This window comes from Falco rusticolus, chromosome 8 (genome assembly GCF_015220075.1).
Source record: "Falco rusticolus isolate bFalRus1 chromosome 8, bFalRus1.pri, whole genome shotgun sequence".
Classification (NCBI taxonomy): Eukaryota; Metazoa; Chordata; class Aves; order Falconiformes; family Falconidae; genus Falco; species Falco rusticolus.
The window spans coordinates 29014442-29033711 of NC_051194.1; the positions used below are offsets into that span (position 1 = coordinate 29014442).

Sequence of the window (19270 nt, forward strand, 5' to 3'; positions counted from 1 at the left end):
ACATCTGCTGGGAGGAATGTGAACATACATCTCCTCGCCCAGATCACAACCATAGCCACCAAAACACACGCTACAGCGCAGCATTCCCGCCTCTGGACTGCAACGTTCTGTATTCATCCAGAGAACAGAAGAACATCAACACTATAAACTGCAAATATTTTTTTCCTAAAAATGTACAATAGCACAGTGGTTAAGCACAATCCACTAGGAAATGGATAATGGAAATTCAAATCACAGAGGCAAACAAAAGGGCTGAATGCTGCTCTACCTCAGCCTTGACAGACTGTTTTCCCTTGACTGAGTTTGACCTGAATTTTCACTTACGAAGGCAAAGTAAACAGAAACCCAAATCTAACTCTATTCTATCATTGTTGTCATCTTACAAGTAGGATGAAGAGTTTAAGAAATATGTACCCAAGACTCCTAATCCAAATAGTAGTAATAAGAAAACCCTAAAAATGTTTGCTCCTGACTTTAACTTCTCAGTGTGTTTAGTGAGCACATTAGGTTAGAAAATAAGGTTTAAGTTATTCAGGATTTCAGTGGCTAGTTATGGGCACTCATTTAATTAAACTACAGTTCTATGTTTAACCTTATAAAAAAAAAAAAAGGCAAGTGCCTTTGTCTCACTATTCAGTAGATCTTTGCAACTGTGACAAGACAAAAAATGAAAAAGAGCAGAAGTTCTAGCACATTCATTTCTTGCAACTTTTTCAGAGAATTTTCTTCTAATGGATAGAAGTGCTTATGTTTAAGTTTGTAACTGGATATGAGATTTAACGCAAAACTAATACTTTTTTCTGAAATGGAATGAAATCTGAATTTTATCTGAACAGTATAAAAGAAAAAATCTAGCTTGTTAAAAGTCTTTAAAAGCTTCAAATCAGATCCATAAAATCATTCTATTTTGATGTTATTGCTTTTATTTTCACAAATATAAAGTTTCTGCACCAAAATTGTTTCTAAGCAGAAATGAACCGGCCTCAAGGTCTATTGATGTTCTGCTGTCCAATTATCTTCATTTCAAGTGCTTCCAAAAAGGTCTGTCCCTCCCTTTCCACTCCCTTTATCCCTTTTCCTTCCATTTGGACAGATGTAGAACCTCCAAACTGAAAAAATATTTCCTCAAAAACATTTTCCAGCTCTTTCCCTGATACGGCACACCCAACCTTCCACACACTTGCGCTCCTCCCCAAGTAATTCCCATTTACAGCTTTCACCTTTAAAATTGGTAAGGTTTTTTTCTTTACATCTTCAAGGGTGGTACAGACACACAGATCTTCGTAGGCACAATTATTTAAATTAAAAATAATATTTTCTTTATAATGCAAAGGATTCTTCAGCTCCTACCTGAGGGCTTACTGTAAAGCCACAAGACCCTTTTTGCAGGGTTCAATGGCCTCGCTTCAGCATCAGTGAAAAACTGGAAGGATCAGGCACGTTCCCTGCCACTGTGACCAGTTTCAGAAAAGAAAGGACACCCCACCTGCCATTCCCATCAACCGCCAACTTGTTAGACAAGCAGCCAAAATGACGAGGGGACTGGAGCATCCCCCGGCTGGGGAAAGGCTGAGGGAGCTGGGTCCTTCGGCCCGGAGCAGAGGAGGCTGAGAGGGGATCTCATCGATGGCTGCAAACCCCTTAAGGGCGGCCGTCCAGGGGACGGGGCCAGGCTCTTTCCAGGGGTGCCCAGCGACAGGACAAGGGGCGACGGGCACAAACTGCAACACAGCAACTTCCCCCTGAACAGGAGGAAAAACGTCCTTACCTGGAGTGTGCCGGAGCCCTGGCACAGGCTGCCCAGGGAGCCTGCGGGGTCTCCTTCTCCGGAGACATTGCAGACCCGCCTGGACGTGACCCTGTGCAGCCTGCTCCAGGGAACCTGCTCCGGCCGGGGGAAGGGCTGGCTGACCTCCAGAGGCCCTGCCAACCCCCACCTTCTGTGATTCTGTGAGCACCCTGACAGTAATCCAGCCTTTGTAAGAAGTGAACATGTTCCATCTTTTAGTCTTGAAAAACCAGCTCACACTCAACTCCACCGACATCCACTTTTTGTCCAGGGGCTGTTCTCTCACGCCGAGGAGCACAACCCAGGTGCCCTCTCCAGTGCGCTCGCTGCTGGGTGCCAGCCTCGCCGGCTGCTCCACAGCCCTGAGGTTAGACACCAGTAAATTAAATAACCCTGATAATAGATCAGGCATCTTTGCCATTGCATTATAAATTAGGGGGCAAGGTGTGCATATGGCTCCTCTCCTCACGCAGCCTTCAACCCATCAGGGTGGTTAGTTGCCTGCTCCCATTATCCACCTCTTTCCTGCAAGAGTCGGGCAGACGTGGTGGAGGCAAAGCCCTGGCAGACCAGCAGCTCATAGCCAGCAATTAAAGCACATCTCGGGATGTTCCCCTGTCTCCCCTCAGTTTTCCAGAAATTTAATTAGTATCTCTCATTGGTACTTACTCAACGGTGTTAGTCAAAATAGGAAACCTTGGCCAGGGAAAGGGAAAAGCAGAAATAAGGCACTTCTTTCCAGTTTTACAGCAGACGCTTGGCTGCCTGCCAATCCCCGCTACAGGGTTATGCAAATGCATTTACTCTTCCTTATCAGTAGCCAAAGTATCATCGCTCTTGTAAAGCGACTTCTGCAAGATAGGGTCCGTTCTTCAGAAGAATGGCAGCAAATACGCTGCACAGCAAAACTAGGAGGACATTACCAGGGGATGCCTGAAGGGAGTCATTGTCAGGGGTATTCAATATCAGTGACACTCCAGCCCTGCAATTAAATACAGATTGGGTTTGAGGCTTGGATTTCAGGTCCAAGAGGAGAAAGGAAAAGTGTGTGACACTCTGGACAACATAACATGACATGACCTTCTGTCCTCTATACAATCAATGGGGTTTCCTCTTGTATTTGGAGGAAGAGTAAGGGATGGGTCAGGCTCAGCTCTCTACAGTAAATCTGAGACAGAGCCTCAGCAGAAAAAGTCTGCCAGGAGGCACCCATTGGAGCTGTACACTCCCAAAAGGGGGGCTAGATTGGCAAAAAAACCAAACAAACCAGAAAGGAGCAAGGAAGAAGACAGCTTGATCAGGGGCAGAGTCACTAAAGCTAAAGCTACCGGGACGCTCTGCGCTGTCATCCAGAAATTCCATGTATAACTCAGACAGCAGCACAACAAAGAGCAAACATGTCTAGAAACTGTCTTCCATTCCCTGTTCTTACAGCAAATGCAGGAGTGAGTGAGAGGGCAAAGCGAGTGACATTTTAACAAAATCAGGATCCCCTTCGCAGAGCCTCTGATAAGGAATGAGATACAAGAGGCAGAAGAATAGCTAACAAGCGTTAGCAGACATAAACCTGCTGCTGGTTGCACGGCGGCATAAATCACAAGTGACTCCATTAACGTCAAGCAGCTACATGAGCATAAAATCTGTATATTTAGAATCAGCATATATTTTGAGAGAAGTAATAAAGTCAAGATGTTAGAAACTGTTGGAGCAACTCACAAAGTTTGACTTTTTTCCAACCCATAAAAGAATTCTGTACTTTGCTATAGGTGTAATAGGAGGGGGTAAGAAAAAGGCAAGAATGTATATTTTCACCTCGATATGTGTGCAAAACCACTGCAGACATTAACAGAGATAGAGAATTGGATGTAAAATAACCCTTTGTCTCCTCCATTTGAGTTTGTGCAGGTGCCAGGAGCTATAGATGACTGAGAAACAGATTGACTTCTGCAAAAATTCAGAAGCAGGATGAAAACCAGAACACGAGAAGTTCTCCAGAAAACTTGACTTTCTCAGAACTCAGTCAGTTTCTCAGTCATCTATAGCTGCTGGCACCTGCTCAAATGCAACCAGAAGTCAAATGGCAGAGCTTAGATAGCTTGAATTTACGTGTGAGAAACTGAAAGAATGAATCTTTCCATTATTTGCTGCACATTACTGTAACCTTCACGTTTGAATTACACCAAAGCAACCTACATAGACTAAGAAAACCTGTCAGATAAAACACGTGAGGACAGCAACCAACAACCACCACCAAGGACAGTCATGCAAGTCACCAATCTTGTATTGGCACCTAAGAGTTACACCCAGACTGGAAGGCTCCTCAATAAGCAGGATGATAATCACAGATTTTACTCACTGGTCCACCTTTCCGAGAAATACCTCCTAGTAAACTCACAAGGCCAAACTTTTCACACTTATTTTATCCATTGTTGATTTTTAAGAATGAAGGTGTTTAAGCTGGTGCAATTTTAGCCTTTTCTGCCAAATATATGCAGTACACGACTGAGAACGGAATCTCCCTCTCCCACAGCCAGGGCCCAGCAACAGTACAAAGTGATGGATATTTCCATTTCCTCGATGTTTCCTCAAAACAACAAAAAAAGCCAGAAGAGAATTATTAAAAAATATAAACCGAATTAAACAGCCACAAATCGTAGAAGAATGCAAAATATTCAGCATACGCTAGCTTTACAAGAAGGGAATTAAATCAAAAAAAAAAAAAAAAAAAAAAAAAGAGACCATAAAGAAAACATACAGAAATTTGCATTTAAAACTCAAGAAGGGGAGCACATTTACTGTGGTGCTGTCACACAGAGCAAGGACTCCATCAAACAAATCCACGGGGGATGAAATAAAAGACAAAGCATCCTTACCTCAGCGCTGCGGTTTTTCCATCGCTCCTTACACACCTGACCTGCCTGGTTTGGTACCCGATCTCCACCTGCCCGGCTCGCTGCTGGGGTTTATAGCCTTGAAGTCCAGACGTGCTTTGCTCTCCAGAGTCCGAACCCAAATCCGGCATAGTCTGCCCTGCCAGGTTGACTTCTTTGGGATAGGGCAGCCGGCATTCACCCCAAGACCCCACTCGGAGGCTGTAGGCGTGCTCCTCCTCCCCAGGACAGGTGGGAGTGCCACAGGCTCTGGCTTCGGTCAGGTTCGGGCACGGGGCACCCCCGTAGAGCGGAGGAGCGATGACCGCCCGAGTCCGGTGCTGCAAGCGCCTAGTGCAGCCCGTGCCGCACTCAGACCAGCCGGAGAACTCGGACACGACGCAGTCCCGCGGGCAGGGCACCAGGCAGGCTTGCTCAGCGGCTGGCTGCGGCGTGAAATGTTCACATATTTCGTTGGCGACAACAGTTCTGTTCAGCTTCTGGAGGCAGCGGACAGTGCGGCGCTGCAGCCCGTGCTGTGCAGTGACACAAGCCCCACTTCCCACCTCACCGCCAGCAAAGGAGGCCAGCCCACACCTGTCCCATCCTGAAACCTCCCACTCGAACAGCTCCAGGTGCCAGTCGCAGACTTTAAAGCACCTCTTCTGGCTTTCGGGTTTGCCCTTCTGGTCGCAGTTCGCGTGGTACGTCGTCCAGCCCTCCGCGTGGGTGCACCAGACGGCCCGACTCCGCACGCCCCCTGAGCCACAGTCACCTACACACCGGCCCCAGTGACCTGCAAAAGAGGGGGTGTTGAGAAATGCCACGGATCTGTCCCGCTGCTCAGTAGCATCCAAACCATACCCTGCCATGTATTCAGAAGGAAAGAACCACCAGCTGGTCCCTAAAATTGGTTAAATGCTCCCCAAAGGCTGCAAATCATTTCTCCTCCCAGTGTAGTCGCATTATTAGATCACCCAGAGAAACTGGTGGGGCAGGGGAAAAAAAATGCCCCGCGACTTCTCACGTTAAAGGCAGGCCAGGCAGTAAAACGCATTTTCTGCAGCAGTAAAATGCATCCCAAAGCCTGAGGAAATATGAATATTTAATTTCACTTGTACAAATGAATACAAAAATGGTCATAAAGAAACAATAATCTAATAGGAAAAGAAAGACAAGTTAGATAAGAAGAATACAGTCTTAACAGAGCAATTAGTCAACGGAATAAATGCACTGGGAAGCAACTGAACCATCATCCAGTGATAAAACGGTGAGGGTAAATACTATGAAAATAAGAGCATACTCTTAATAGCAGTTTGAAATGGAGGAAGTGACTTGTAACGACAGTGTATGTAGTGCAGGATAGGTCCCACAGGTGCTGCTCAGTGAGCACAGCCCCGATAGCAGAAAAGGCACCTCACGTGTGTCGACTTCTGAATTACCCTGGGACATACATCGAGCAAGTCGTTTCCATTTGCAGCACATGGCACTGTAAGACGTGGTAAAGCTAGCCCATTTGGGAAGAGAAATTAAAGCCAAATTAAACCCAGCGACATAATTTTTCATTCTGGAGCACATGAACGTACATATGTAATCACATGAATCTTATTTGAGGATTTACAAGTGAACGCAATCAGACAAGGCTAAACAGAAAGATTTTTCTGTAACAATATTAATTGACAAATATCCACCAAGTCAAAAAAATAACCTGAGGGCGATAATGTACAAAATTGCTTGCGAACTGAAGAAAGGTAGAGAAAAGCACTCCACCAATTTTTAACATATTAAAGCAATTTTGCTGATCATGTCTCAAGAGGGTCTCATCCTGTTCCTCAGTTTAAAAACTTGCCACTACCTCGTAATAGAGCCATTTTGCTCAGTACAAACACAGCATATGTATTCCTTGCTTGAAAATACACAGCAGCTACCCTGTTTTTTGTATTTTTTCAAGGCAGAAAATGAACTTGCAATAGGTTGATTTATATTAAGAAATGCTACTCCAGTCAAGTTTTTTAAAATTGATTTTAAAACTACCAGAATCAGTTACATGCTTACACAACAAAACCAAACACACACATAAACCCCCAAAACAATTCATAATGGCTGCAATTATAATACCAGGTGTTTCATTCAGCTGGTGGCAGGTTTGCTGGTAATCCTATTGTTCTTTCTTCAGGAATAGAGAGGAATTAATCCTCCAGAGCCAGGGGCCTGACGGCATGGAATAGAAAAAATAAAAATAAATAAAGGAATAGAGATTCCTGTTTGTTTTTCATTGTTGATAAAGGAGGACAAGTAAATAGGAATTGGGTATAGCCCAGCTTCTCCTCCCACACATCCTGAACTCTTGCCACATCCCTTCCACGGACGCTTCTCCTCCCTGGCCCTCCAGGTCAGGGCTGCAACCCCACCAGCAGGCTGGCACCTTCTCCCGTGGCGGACAGGCGGGGGTCAAGAGGGGTTTCACAGTCATCAGGGTTCAGAGATGACTCCAGCTTCTGTTGAATCCTTCAGGCTATGCAAAAAATCTTGGTCCCTTTTATGCCTCTGCTTCACACCAAATGGTATCAGGGCAAGGTAAGAACTTGGTCATGACACGTTAACTTGAATGGGAAAAGGCAGCATCAAACTGTACCATGCTCTACAAGCTGTACTACATTCACAACAGGCTTTTGACAGAATCCGCCGTCCTTAAAACCCAATATTCCAAAACATGAACCTTAAAATATGGTTTTGAAATTCAGGTACGTGAAGTGGTCCGTTGACAATTTAAATATTCATCCTTGATACTGCACCTTTATATCTAAAAGAATATTTTTATACAAATGCCAACAAGCATCAAAATCAGACATTGGATTATGTAGATACTGTCACCTTCCTAAAAATCATAGTAAAAATTCAAACCTCAAGTGCTAGGTGGCTTTTTATTAACAGAGGAGAGTAACTACCACAAAGACTAAGCATCACAATGTAATTGTATCATAAGCTAATTTCAGCATTTATTGCTCTGATGCAGTTCAGCAAAGGCAGTTTAATTTTTTGAGATGTGGAATTTCAGTACAGGAAAAGTTTGGTTTTCACCAGTTTGTTCTTAAAGCAAAAATTCAAGAGTAATATTGTTTCACTCCAGCACTGAGCATAACAGTGTTTTACCCATCCATAGGACCATGAAACACATTACACCAATTAAGGACTTCCCAATATTCTTTTAGGATAGCAAATAGCACTAAAAATAGCATTAAAACTCACCATGGAGTAACACAAAGTAGTTGTAGCAGAGGACTGGCCAAATTACACTCACCAAATCTACCACTGCTTTTTTACTATTGCACAAAACTCATCTTGTTAGTACTTTTTATACATTTCTGGGTGTTGCTCATAAACTATGCCAAGTAATAGCTACAGATTTACTAATCCTTTACGTTACCAGGATAGAAAGAGACACAGCAGAAACCAGAAGTGGCCATTATTTAATGTCAGGTGTGAATTTAGAATGAAAAATTACCAAAAAAAAAAAGTAAGCTAGGACTCGTACATAAGTAATTACACTATCGTTACACACATCATAATTTGCAATTATTCTCTGGCAAACATGCTAAAAACATAGCCTGCTGTTGGCATACCAAAAAAAAAAAAAAAAAAAAGCATGAAAAATAAGGTTAAAAATCAGATGTAAACCCCATTACACTATAGATTTTTTTCACTTCCTGATGATCTCTTCAGGACACAGCAGTAAACTTACCCACAATGTTTCATTGCTTAGCTAAATATCCTGTTCGGTGGCTTACACGAGGAGAAGGATGTAAATACTTCCTAGTCAATAGTCTGCTTTGTAATTAGAATTTAATTAATTATTTTTAGACGAGTCATGCTAAATTTACACTTTCCTTAAAATAAATCCGTGTCAGTTAAAAGAAACATCTCAGCACAAGGTGAATGCTTAACTACATTTTATTAAAAGCCCACTGGAATTTAAGCATCAAAAGCCTGAACTTCAGAAAGATGCTTTACAAGATGCTCCCAGTCTAGAATGAGAGGCCACTGGTAACTAATGCAGAAGACTGAATAAAATGTAATATATTTCACAGTGATCTCTCTACAGAAAGTAAAAAAGATGAAGATAAAGGATAGATATTGTCCATCTCCTAACCATCGTCACTTGATCAGGTACTGGGGAAATGTTTGATTTCAACACAGCAGGACACAGGTGGGAGAAGGAGGCGACTGTGGACATACGTTGAAACGAGGAAGCTCCCAGACAGATGGAAGGGGAAACCTCATCAAGATGAGGGTATTGGAAGAGGCTGCCCCAAGGGACAGAAGAATCTCATCCTTGAAAGTTTTCAAGACCTCACTGAAAAAAGCCCTGTGCAACCTGGTGTGAACTCAGTGCTGAACCTGCTCCGAGCAGCAGGTTCAACCAGATGACCTTCCATGGTCCCTTCTCTGGGTTACTCTATGAAGGAACATCTAATAAAGCAAGGTTTTGTTCGCTAGGATATCAAAACCAGCTTTTTGCTTAAAGATACTGCTGAGATCTCCATGCAACATGCAACAGGACAAACGAATCCATTAGTCAACCAAACCAGAGAAAATCAATCAAATCACTATTTCCAAAAATGAGAAGTCAGGCAAAACTTGCTTGTCTTGTACAAAAATCATAAGGGATAGTGGTACGTCTTTGTTTATGGAAAACTGTAAACAAAGACATCCTACTGTCTCTTTACAAGAGATCTATAACACTACAAGTAATAATGGCATGAAAGGGACTAATAAATCAAGACAATCTAATAAATAAAAACTACACATTGTTGAGTTTGCCATCTTTCATCGGCCAGAAAGAGTACCATGTTATCACCCCATACAGCTTCTCTCATCCCGTTAAAAGCACGCAATAACACAGCCATTGTAGTTTATTTGGTGTCATGTGCACCCGTTTGCTTTTCCTGCCTGCAAGACATACCTACAACTGTGCAATAATTATGTCTGACAGGATACAGTGACATCTGCTCTTGGACACACAGGTCACACAAGCATAAGGCAAGCAAGTTATTCAGACAATAATTACATATTACCGACAAAATGGAACACCACTAAACATCAAACCTAAAATAGGAATCCCAGTAAGAGCTGCTTAATAAGTGTGTTATTGCTTAATAAGGATTGCTGCAATAATTATGCTCTGTTTAATGTGACATTTAGCTTAATTGCAACCATTTCACCATCTGAGAATTCTTTCAACAATAAGCATCTTCCACAATTAGTCTGTCCCTGTAGCTATGTACTAATTTGCAAACTTAGGACAAGATCAGCAATCAGTTAAATAGAGTATTGTGTTAGTAATTTATTTCAAACAGGTAATAGATATGCTCCAAGTCATATCTGATACACAAAACAGTGCAGGAACACAAAAAAATAACGTACAATCACTGGAATAGTCCTCCTATTTTCTACACTTTTTTATTTTGTCTTTCAGTTTAAGTATCAAATTTAGGAGCAACTGTTCTAGACCTTAACAATTTGTTTTTAAACAGAATCTCCTAATTCTTAGAAAAAAGATCCCCAAATGTCATAAAACAGACATATAACTTCACTAACGCCTTGCTGTCTACCAGACGTCATTGTAACTCCAGAAGATCACCGCAATGTCCACTTTAATTGAATACTTCTGCTTGAAATGTCATATAACCACTCCGGGTGTCATTCCAGCACCCTTCCATCAGAGTGTGTTTATAGGAAATGGAAAGCTCCAACTCACTCTGCGATTTCTGAGGACAGAGAAAAACTGACTCAGACAACACGAGCTTTATTCCTAACAGTATTACAACCAATTAAACTTAAATATTAGTAACAGCAGCAAAAAATTAGTCCATTCAATTAGTTATTTTAGGAGAAGTTTTTAGGAGATTTACATAGTTTTTATGTAATTTTATGAGAATTATCTATTTTTTTAATGAGGCTTGGACATGTATTTCTTTATTATGAGAATACAAACAACCACACATTTTCTCAACGTTATTTGTTTTTTCTTGCACAATGCAAAGACATTCAATATTATGCCAAGAAAAGTATTTCTAATGATTCGGACAACAATCTTACTATGGTGATGAAATTTGTACCATTTGCAAGCCATGCTCTCTCCATGTCAGTGTACTCAGTCCAGTCACATCTTTTCTTGCAAGACTAAGACTAAAATCTTAAGGACCTGCTCCATCCAGACTCTAGGATACCAGATCTGATAGATTTAGGTGTTTTACATTACAAGGTAATATTAGTATGTTATAGTTCATGTAATGCCCACTCCCCTGCTTTCAGGAAGAGCCCTCCTGTACACTTGCCCTGCATCTACTGCCACGTCTCAGCCAAAACACAGCTTTTCTTCCCTGCCCATACTTCACTGTCTCAGTTATTTTGCCATTTATTATTAACAGCAATTCAGTAAAACACTTTCTACCATAATCCATTTGAAAGATGCTATACAAAATAAAAGACTACTGTACGATTTGCAATGTGTCATACAGGGCATAGAAAATTCCTCTGATTCCTGGGATTAATTTTAAATACCTGCAGCACTTTTTTAAGCTTTCACGATCTACACAAATGAGTAATTCAGCAGCTTAGTTATTCATCTTATTTTAGATCTGAATAAAGGTGAAGTTTAGTGACTTATAGCCATGCAGCAGTTTGTTCCAATTTTACATTTCAGGTTTTTCCCTTATTATCCACATGTGGTAACAGTCGAGACATACTCCAGCAAGAAAGGCATTTTGCAGCAAAATGTAATGAACACTGCTGTTTATGAAAAGTCAGTGATTTACTAACCCCTCGGCACCTGAAGGCAGGACTTCTCAATATTAAGCACTAATGTAAACTACATTAGCCGAGCTACTCAATCATGTGCCCACACCCCAGACATGGCCCAGGGAAGAAAATTCTTTTCTTTCAACTCTCAGTTAAAAATTAAAAATAAAAAGGGCGCCAACCAATACATTCCAAAACATTTCTGTAATACTCATCTGACACATTTTGAGGGTTCATGAGAACAGATTTCTTGCCTTGATAACAGCTGACATTAGGAGATGAGGCCATGATGCATATAAATTCATGTATACTATAAAAACAAGAAGTTTAAATAGATGTTAGCAGCAGATTACAACTATGAGTAGTTTACTGCATATGAGATTAAAAACATCTCGCTACTGGATTATAGATAGTTATAATCAAACCCTGACCTTTTTAAAATTCCAGACATCTATGTAACCAATTCCTTTTAAAATGTAACAGCCTTTATAAGGTGTTTGTAAATGCAGCCTTAATAGAAAAAACAGCTGATAAACATTTCTTCAGCCACTCCACCTAGACTTTGGGGCTTGTATTCCCCCATGGGAACTGCTATTTCCATGTCAAAAACACCCAGAATCGATACAAGCCCGGCTGCGCTGCATCTCCTGGAACACACGCTGCCTGGTGCAGCAGGGGGGAACCAGGGGAATGAATACACGGGCGCTGCTGGACAACCCAACAACACCTTCTGATCCCCAGCCTCCTCTCTCATTACACTGAAATCATCTCTCCAGCCCACAGGAAGGCTCAGATCCCTTCAAGCACAATGAAGCATGAAGTCGAGGAGGTCTATCCTGATATTTGCAGGGAAGCAGAAGGGAGCTTGGTGTTTTTGTGATCGTGCTTGTATCTGCGTTGTGTACCTGCCTGTAGGAGCTGGGCGTTCAGAAGGCACTCCAGCTCTACAGAGGTCCTTACGTTACTGGTTCAACACCAGCAAGCATTGCACAAGGCTTTTCCTGCTCTTCCATACATTGGCGTCCCCTCACCGCCCTTCACCGAGGCACTTCTCCAGCAGGCAAAGCCCAGGTTCCACTGCAGGCCCACCTCCCTGTCGACAGCCTACCAACACGTGGGATCGCTCCAGAAGCAACCCAGCCAGCTCTGGAAGGGACCGCCTCATCCACATCTCCGCAACCAAAGCCTTGCCAAACGACAGACGGAGCAACACGAACAGTCTCCCAAAGAAACCCCACCAGGAAACGCACAGGCTGACACAGGGCCTCGGTGGGACAGCTGGGGGAAGCACTGGCAGCACTTCCAACGTCTGCTTGGTATTCCAGCTCCAGGAGACAAGGAGAATTCTTACATTAGTTCTGCAATAATTTATTACCTGGCCAACACCAGGCACTGCCACCCCTTCTTGTGACAACTGCGGTTTCTAATTTTCTTACTCTTTCATGAAGCTTAAATTATGTTCACTGAAATAGCAGCAATGTTCTGTTTTTCAAAACTTTAAAAAAAAATCTGGTTTTTTCCACAAAAAAAAAATTGTTTTCCTGAAAAGGCTGTGACACAACACAGCCATCTGCACACCTGCACAACTATATGAAGTATCAGAACTTACTTCACACACACATAAAATCACAAAAATGCACGCACCCCTCTCCAGACATCATTTGAAGGGAGAAGTACATTTTTTCTGCTCAGCTGCATGCTATTCCCAACTTACATATTTTAGAACCCCCTACAGCACAGAAGCCAGCATAGCTTTGCAGATGCTGCAACAATCAATACACCACGTTAAAGGCACTGAAATCCAGATTTGCACACCAAGGGACTACCAAGTCTGACTGGGGTTAAACGGCGGAATTGCACCCCTCAGCCTCCCACAGAGCTGATGTATGCAGACCTGCCCATGTACAATGATGTCTACTGAAAAGGCAGATAAGAGAATAAAATAAAACGAATATATATATATAGAGAGAGAGACACCACGTACTTATACAGAAATACCTTCTCAACTGTGTGGGCCAGACAGTCATTATCCTTAATAAGCATTATAGAAGAACGATACAATGGGCAGGATTTCCCATGGTGCCCAAACGGCTACTAATGAGTATTTCTGCACAGATTGAGAAAACCAATGATAACAATTCCCTAGCAACAGACAGCATAATTAATTTATGTGAAAAGTACTATTTTAAAATATGTACACAATCGGTTTATAAAAAACTTGACAAAGGTTATTGTAGAACTCTACAAACTGCTTTTACTGGGCATTTTCTCTTTCCTTTTTTATTTATTTATTTATTATAACATCCATACATAGTAATCCACTTTTAATTATAATTCTATTTCCATTTACTCTAGACATTCTTGTTAAATGCTCCAAATTCTAGAGAAAAAGTATTTTGGAAAAGCACAATGCTCTGTAATACTTTGGAAATCGCTGTGCAGGAACAAACAATACGAGCAGCTATGCCAAAGTTTGGAATGATGAGTCTTCTCCAGCAGTAAATCAATCTGCTGTCTCGCAGACGCAGTGAGCACAGGCTGCTGACAGGAGGAACGGCTGAGCATTGAGCAGCTCTAATCAGTCTAAGAGGGCCAAAGAGCTTAAGTTCCCAGACAGTGTAAATCAGGATGAAGGGCTTGAAGATGCAAGTGGCTTTCACTTCAGGCAAGAATGACAGGCGTACAGCAAATTAAAAAAAAACAAAACAAAACAAAAACAAAAACAAAACAAAAGAAACCCAAAAAACAACCACAAACCAAACAACACAACAAAAAAAAGAAAAAACCTGAACAAAAAAAAAAATTAAAAAAACATAAATAACTAAATCCAATTCACAAAAATTCAATTTGGGTGGGGAGGTGGCAGGGTGATTAATGTAAAAGGCAGGTAATGGCAAAGATATTAATTTTCAAGTTGAAGTAATATCACATCACATCATAAATTCAGCTTCTTGATTGCAAGGTCCAGAAGCACAGAATGACTAAAATACTTGAGTTTGCACTTAGAGAACATAACATTACCTTGTTCAGACTCACAGGTGTTAAGAATAGAAAAATCTTGAGAATCTTGTGACAAGCATTACAAAATATAAGTAAGCATAGCATACCCAGATAAGGTATACGAAAGAAGAAAAATCTCCATCCCATCTGGAGGCAGATTTTGCCAGGCATCATTCCAAATAACTACACATGCAGGTGAGTGAAAGCAAAATATTGTCGAATTAAGATCTGTGCATCAGGCCAGACAGAGATCCAGGGATCTTATGGGGAAGTTGTATTATCCCATGACACTGCTGAACAAAATTTCTTTTATTTAAAAATAGTGTGTTAGGCAGGACAAGGCACTCAGGGGCACCCTGTCCAGAGAAACAGCCCCTGTGCTGCAGTGCTTCTCTGGAAACCTACTTCCCAAATGAGAGCAACAAAACCTGGAACTGGGGCAATAAAGCATTACAACATGCAGAGTAACATTCTACTCATTTTATTTTTAATTTAAAGGTGGTTTTTTTCCTTTTGCAGCTGAGTTAGATTGCTTAGAGCAAAAGGCAGTAACACTCCAAGTATAAGCAGAGTACTGCAGCCCTGGCCAGAAATCTGTGTCGGTACGTTAACACGAGCCCTGCAGCGGGCAGAGCACTAACCCACCGTCCCAGGGGGGAAACAAGCATATTTAGGGGAAGGGGCAGGGGTTGGGGTTGGGTTTTGGATTTTTTCTTTTCTTATTTTCAGAACACTGACAATAGAACGTCAGTTACAAGAATTCAAAGATGGAAGTGTTCAACCATCCAATCGCACCCTACCTAAAATTACACCGAGGTCAGCCTTACAACACTGGCAGATGTTTCACTACCCTTTTAGCAGGCGTTTTGCTCACGTTATAGTGGTTACGTATTTCTGAAGAGTCTTCAGCTATCACTGAAATCTCAACAGCTGTGCACCTTTACATACATTTTCACAAGCTTCAGCACAAGTGGTAAAACCACATCCTTCAAGATGCTTAAACAGCTGAGAGCACATATCCTGAGGACCACTTTGCTAGCATAGACCCATGTGTCTTGAAAACCACTGAGATGTGGCAGGGTACGGGGAGCATTCAGGTAGTCCGCTGGGGCTGTTTGCTGAGCAGAAATGAACAATTCTGAACTTGGAAATCAGGTCACTGTTGCCATAAAAGCTAGCGCACTATGATTTTTTTGAAGTAAAAGAAAGGTAACATGGAAAAGTATCAGTTACAGATGCACATATGCTGTACGCGTATTTCACATCCAAACAAGCATCTGCTTTTACAGTGTTAGCCCACACTTTGCAATGGAAGATTCTTAAAAGCAAACGTTCTTTATACATAAGCGATCATTTAACAAGGCCTTAGAAAATGCAGCCCTTAACAGATTTAATTAACAGGTTAATGATGTGCATAGCATGCATGCTCTCAAAAGCAAAGATTTTCACATTAAGCTTCTTTCTGTTTCACAGAAGCAGCTTTCTGTAGAGTATCTGTGCTAATGTAATTACACATCTGGTACTTCTGCTGCTTTCAATTGCAGAGATATTTATAAACAGTGCTACTAATTTACACAAGAGCACCTAGCTGTTCTAATGTTTTACACTACAAAAAGATATTTGCATGAAAATCCAACTGGCAAGAGTTGTCTTTTGTAGCCCTGAGTGGTTCTAGTGAATATATAAAATGATCATTTAGCCTGCAATAAATCTAACACGCTATTGTCATGACTGCTAAGCATGACTCAAATTCACCTTTATATAAAGAGGTCAAGTACAAATTTTTAGACAGTTCTAAGTTAAACATCAGCACTGGTAATCCTCTCTGTTCCACTGTGTCACCCACATGGCAAAATTCGTGTTTTAAAATATCATTTCCTGGTGAAGTTCATTCATCATCCTCACTGTAACTGGGAAATGATTGAAAACCAGGCCAGCATAATGGAAATCCCACATTATCTCTACCAGTATTGTCAAGAAAATGCAGTGGTTATTAATTTAAATATGCCTCAAAGAATGATCACAACTTCAAACACGAAGCCATTCCTGCCTCAAGCTGCTTTCAGTTCAGTTTAGGTCACATTTAGGTTCATCACGATAAGACCTGAAATCCCCCAACTTACTAAATATTGACAGAAGATGCTGCTGCCCTAAGTATTTAATCAAAGGATGGGATGAGTCCCAAGTCCTGATGGGGCATTACGGCAAGGAGACACTATCAAAGTAACCTTTCAGCACCTGCGTGCTCAAGCTCAGGGATGCCTGCATGGGAAAAGAGATAAGCCAAGACAAACAGCCCTTTTTGCTTCACATTTTAAGGCACAACTGATTAAGAAAAATCAGAAATTACTCCATAAAAGGAAAAAAAGAGTATATGCGTGAATGTGAAAAACCTTCCTGTCAAAAATATATATACGCTATGAGATATTTATATCCAAATTATCCCATTTTGCTCACATTTTTGAACCAATCAGTGTTTTCATGCTCAGTCTGCAACCAATGCAACTGAAGTGTATGTAAAATGTCATGATTGCCATATCATGGGTTCTGAAAGAGTAGAGCCAGCTCCTAATTCTCCCCAGAGGAGATGCTTCCAGTGTCTTGGAGGTTGTGATGCAGGCTGTGGATACTTTTGAAGATTAAATGATAACAGGCAATGGACAAAACACTGAAATCTGCTCATCTATTTACTCCAATACCCTGACAGTATTCTGGACAGTTAGAAGGAGGAGTGATTTTTGGGGGCAGGGCAATAAAAACACTTAGCTAATACTCCTGAAGTACAGATTTCAAAGGGCTTTTAGTTTTGCTGCTTTTATACGAGTCAGCCGTTTCCACATGAATCAGCTCATTAGCATGTCCCAGCTGGTTCATTAACCAGCATGCTGAGATTCAGTATCACCATAAGAAAACAATAAACTGCTACCGAAACAGATTCCTGGAGAAACGGAGTGGGCTACCTGGCCTCTTCCACAAGGAAATCCACCTCCCCCAGCAGGTTTAAGGAATTACAAAGGTCACAGCCAAACTGGCATATCCATCCATGAACTACAGCGTTAATAAATCTGTCTACGCCCTCAGCTGATGGGCAACACTCAGCTGTAGATAAATCAGGCTGGTAGCTCTGCGAATGAAGAAAATTGTTTCTTCCTCTAAGGATACTGAAGTAACTGCACTTAATTGAGTTTTAATTCCACTGGGCATTCTTTAATTCAGTCAAGCCAGTTGGAAATAGTCTTCTATTAGAAATGCCTATTCCTTTTTCATGACTCCCGTAATAAACATTATTCAGAATATTCTTTAATAAATAAAGCCAATTTGAGTTGAGATCCTTTCAACAGTAAGCCATGTATTTTACATATACAAATAGAAATGCTGGTTGAATGGCAAAAATCAATGAAGAAAAGGGCCTAAGAAAATGTAATCCATATTAATTACATATTAAAAACACCTACAGTCTGTCCTATCTGAAATTTAGAAATTCAAGATATCCTTCATCTTTGAAAACTGACCTTAAATGACTCAAATTCCCAGATGCTGAAGAAAGATTTTTAGTTTACATCAAATCTTGACGTTAGTGCGCATATAGAAATCAGGTTCCAAAAAGTAAACAGAATGCACATATGTGACTAATAATGTGCATAATATTCAGGTGTTTTTAAAACAAAAAAACCCGACATTTCTTCAAAGAACATTTACCATTCTCAGGATGTGTTTTTAAAAGAAGTCTGTCTTACGCTAAAACTGGTATGCTGAATTTTAATTGTTTCTATTTATTTATTTATTCCCTGACGAATAAAGGAGTGGAAAATACCTCCTGGACCTCTGAGTTTAGTCACTAAGAAGGTAATATAGGCAGGTTTGTCATAGATTCTTCTTCTTCCAGGCCTCAAACAGCTCAGACCAGTTAGGTTTACTGTCCCATCCCATCTTCCCATTCTCCCAGGTATTCTAACTTAAACCAATAAAACTATTTTGACAGGCAAACTAAGCAAATAAATACTTCCCTACATTAATTTTGACATATGCAAATGCACACTATTAATAACTACTCAGCCAACATTTCCATTTGTTGTTATTTATCTGGTTACAATAGTTGCTGCCCAGAGAATTTTCCCCTGATAGTGACAGCCTTACTTATATCTACGTGCAATTTGTTTCCACCAGACTCAGAAAGAAGCCTCCCACCATGCATCCAGACAGCCTCGCATCAAACTCTGCAATAACGCAAGAGAATAAAATAACATACGTACTCCTAAGCTAAGTTTCTGCAACAGCATCATTTTCAGGACTTTTGTTCTGGATCACCTTTCCCTGTATCTTCTTTGCCCTTCAGGACAGCTTCCCACAGGATCCTAGTTCCCTGAACAAGTTGAAGTCCATGCTCCCAAGATCACGGAAGGACCTTTAATCCGCTAATTTCCTTCTTCCCTTCCCTCAGGATCTTAAACTCCACAATTGTGTGGACTGACTCCACTCCCTGTGGCCAAGGTTACTGACTACCACATTCCTGATCGGTTCCTCTGTACCTCTGAATCATCCATCTAGTAGATCACCACCTTAGTCCAGCATTTGAATACAAAGGACGTAGGGTGGAGGAGGAGGCGAAGCAGGGTATGACACAGGATGGGGTGCAGGCTAGCACCAGACGGACACCCCGTCGCTACTACTCACTCATTAGTGGCCAGTTAGAGAAATGTACACCTGGAGCTGGACAAAACTGGCTAGGGGAGTACAAAAAACAAAAACAAAAAAAACCAAAAAAAACCCCAAACAAAACCAAACAACAAAAACAACAACCAAAAATCAA

At 41.3% G+C, this 19270-nt stretch overlaps 1 protein-coding gene across 1 annotated transcript in view; it reads right to left on the bottom strand.

Moving 5' to 3' along the window:
* Positions 1-19270, bottom strand: part of THSD7B (thrombospondin type 1 domain containing 7B) — a 269315-nt gene that overhangs the window by 208163 nt on the left and 41882 nt on the right. Inside the window, exon 3 of the mRNA XM_037398576.1 lies at positions 4663-5455. Coding sequence (XP_037254473.1) covers positions 4663-5455 — 793 coding nt within the window. The remainder of the gene's footprint in view (positions 1-4662; positions 5456-19270) is intronic.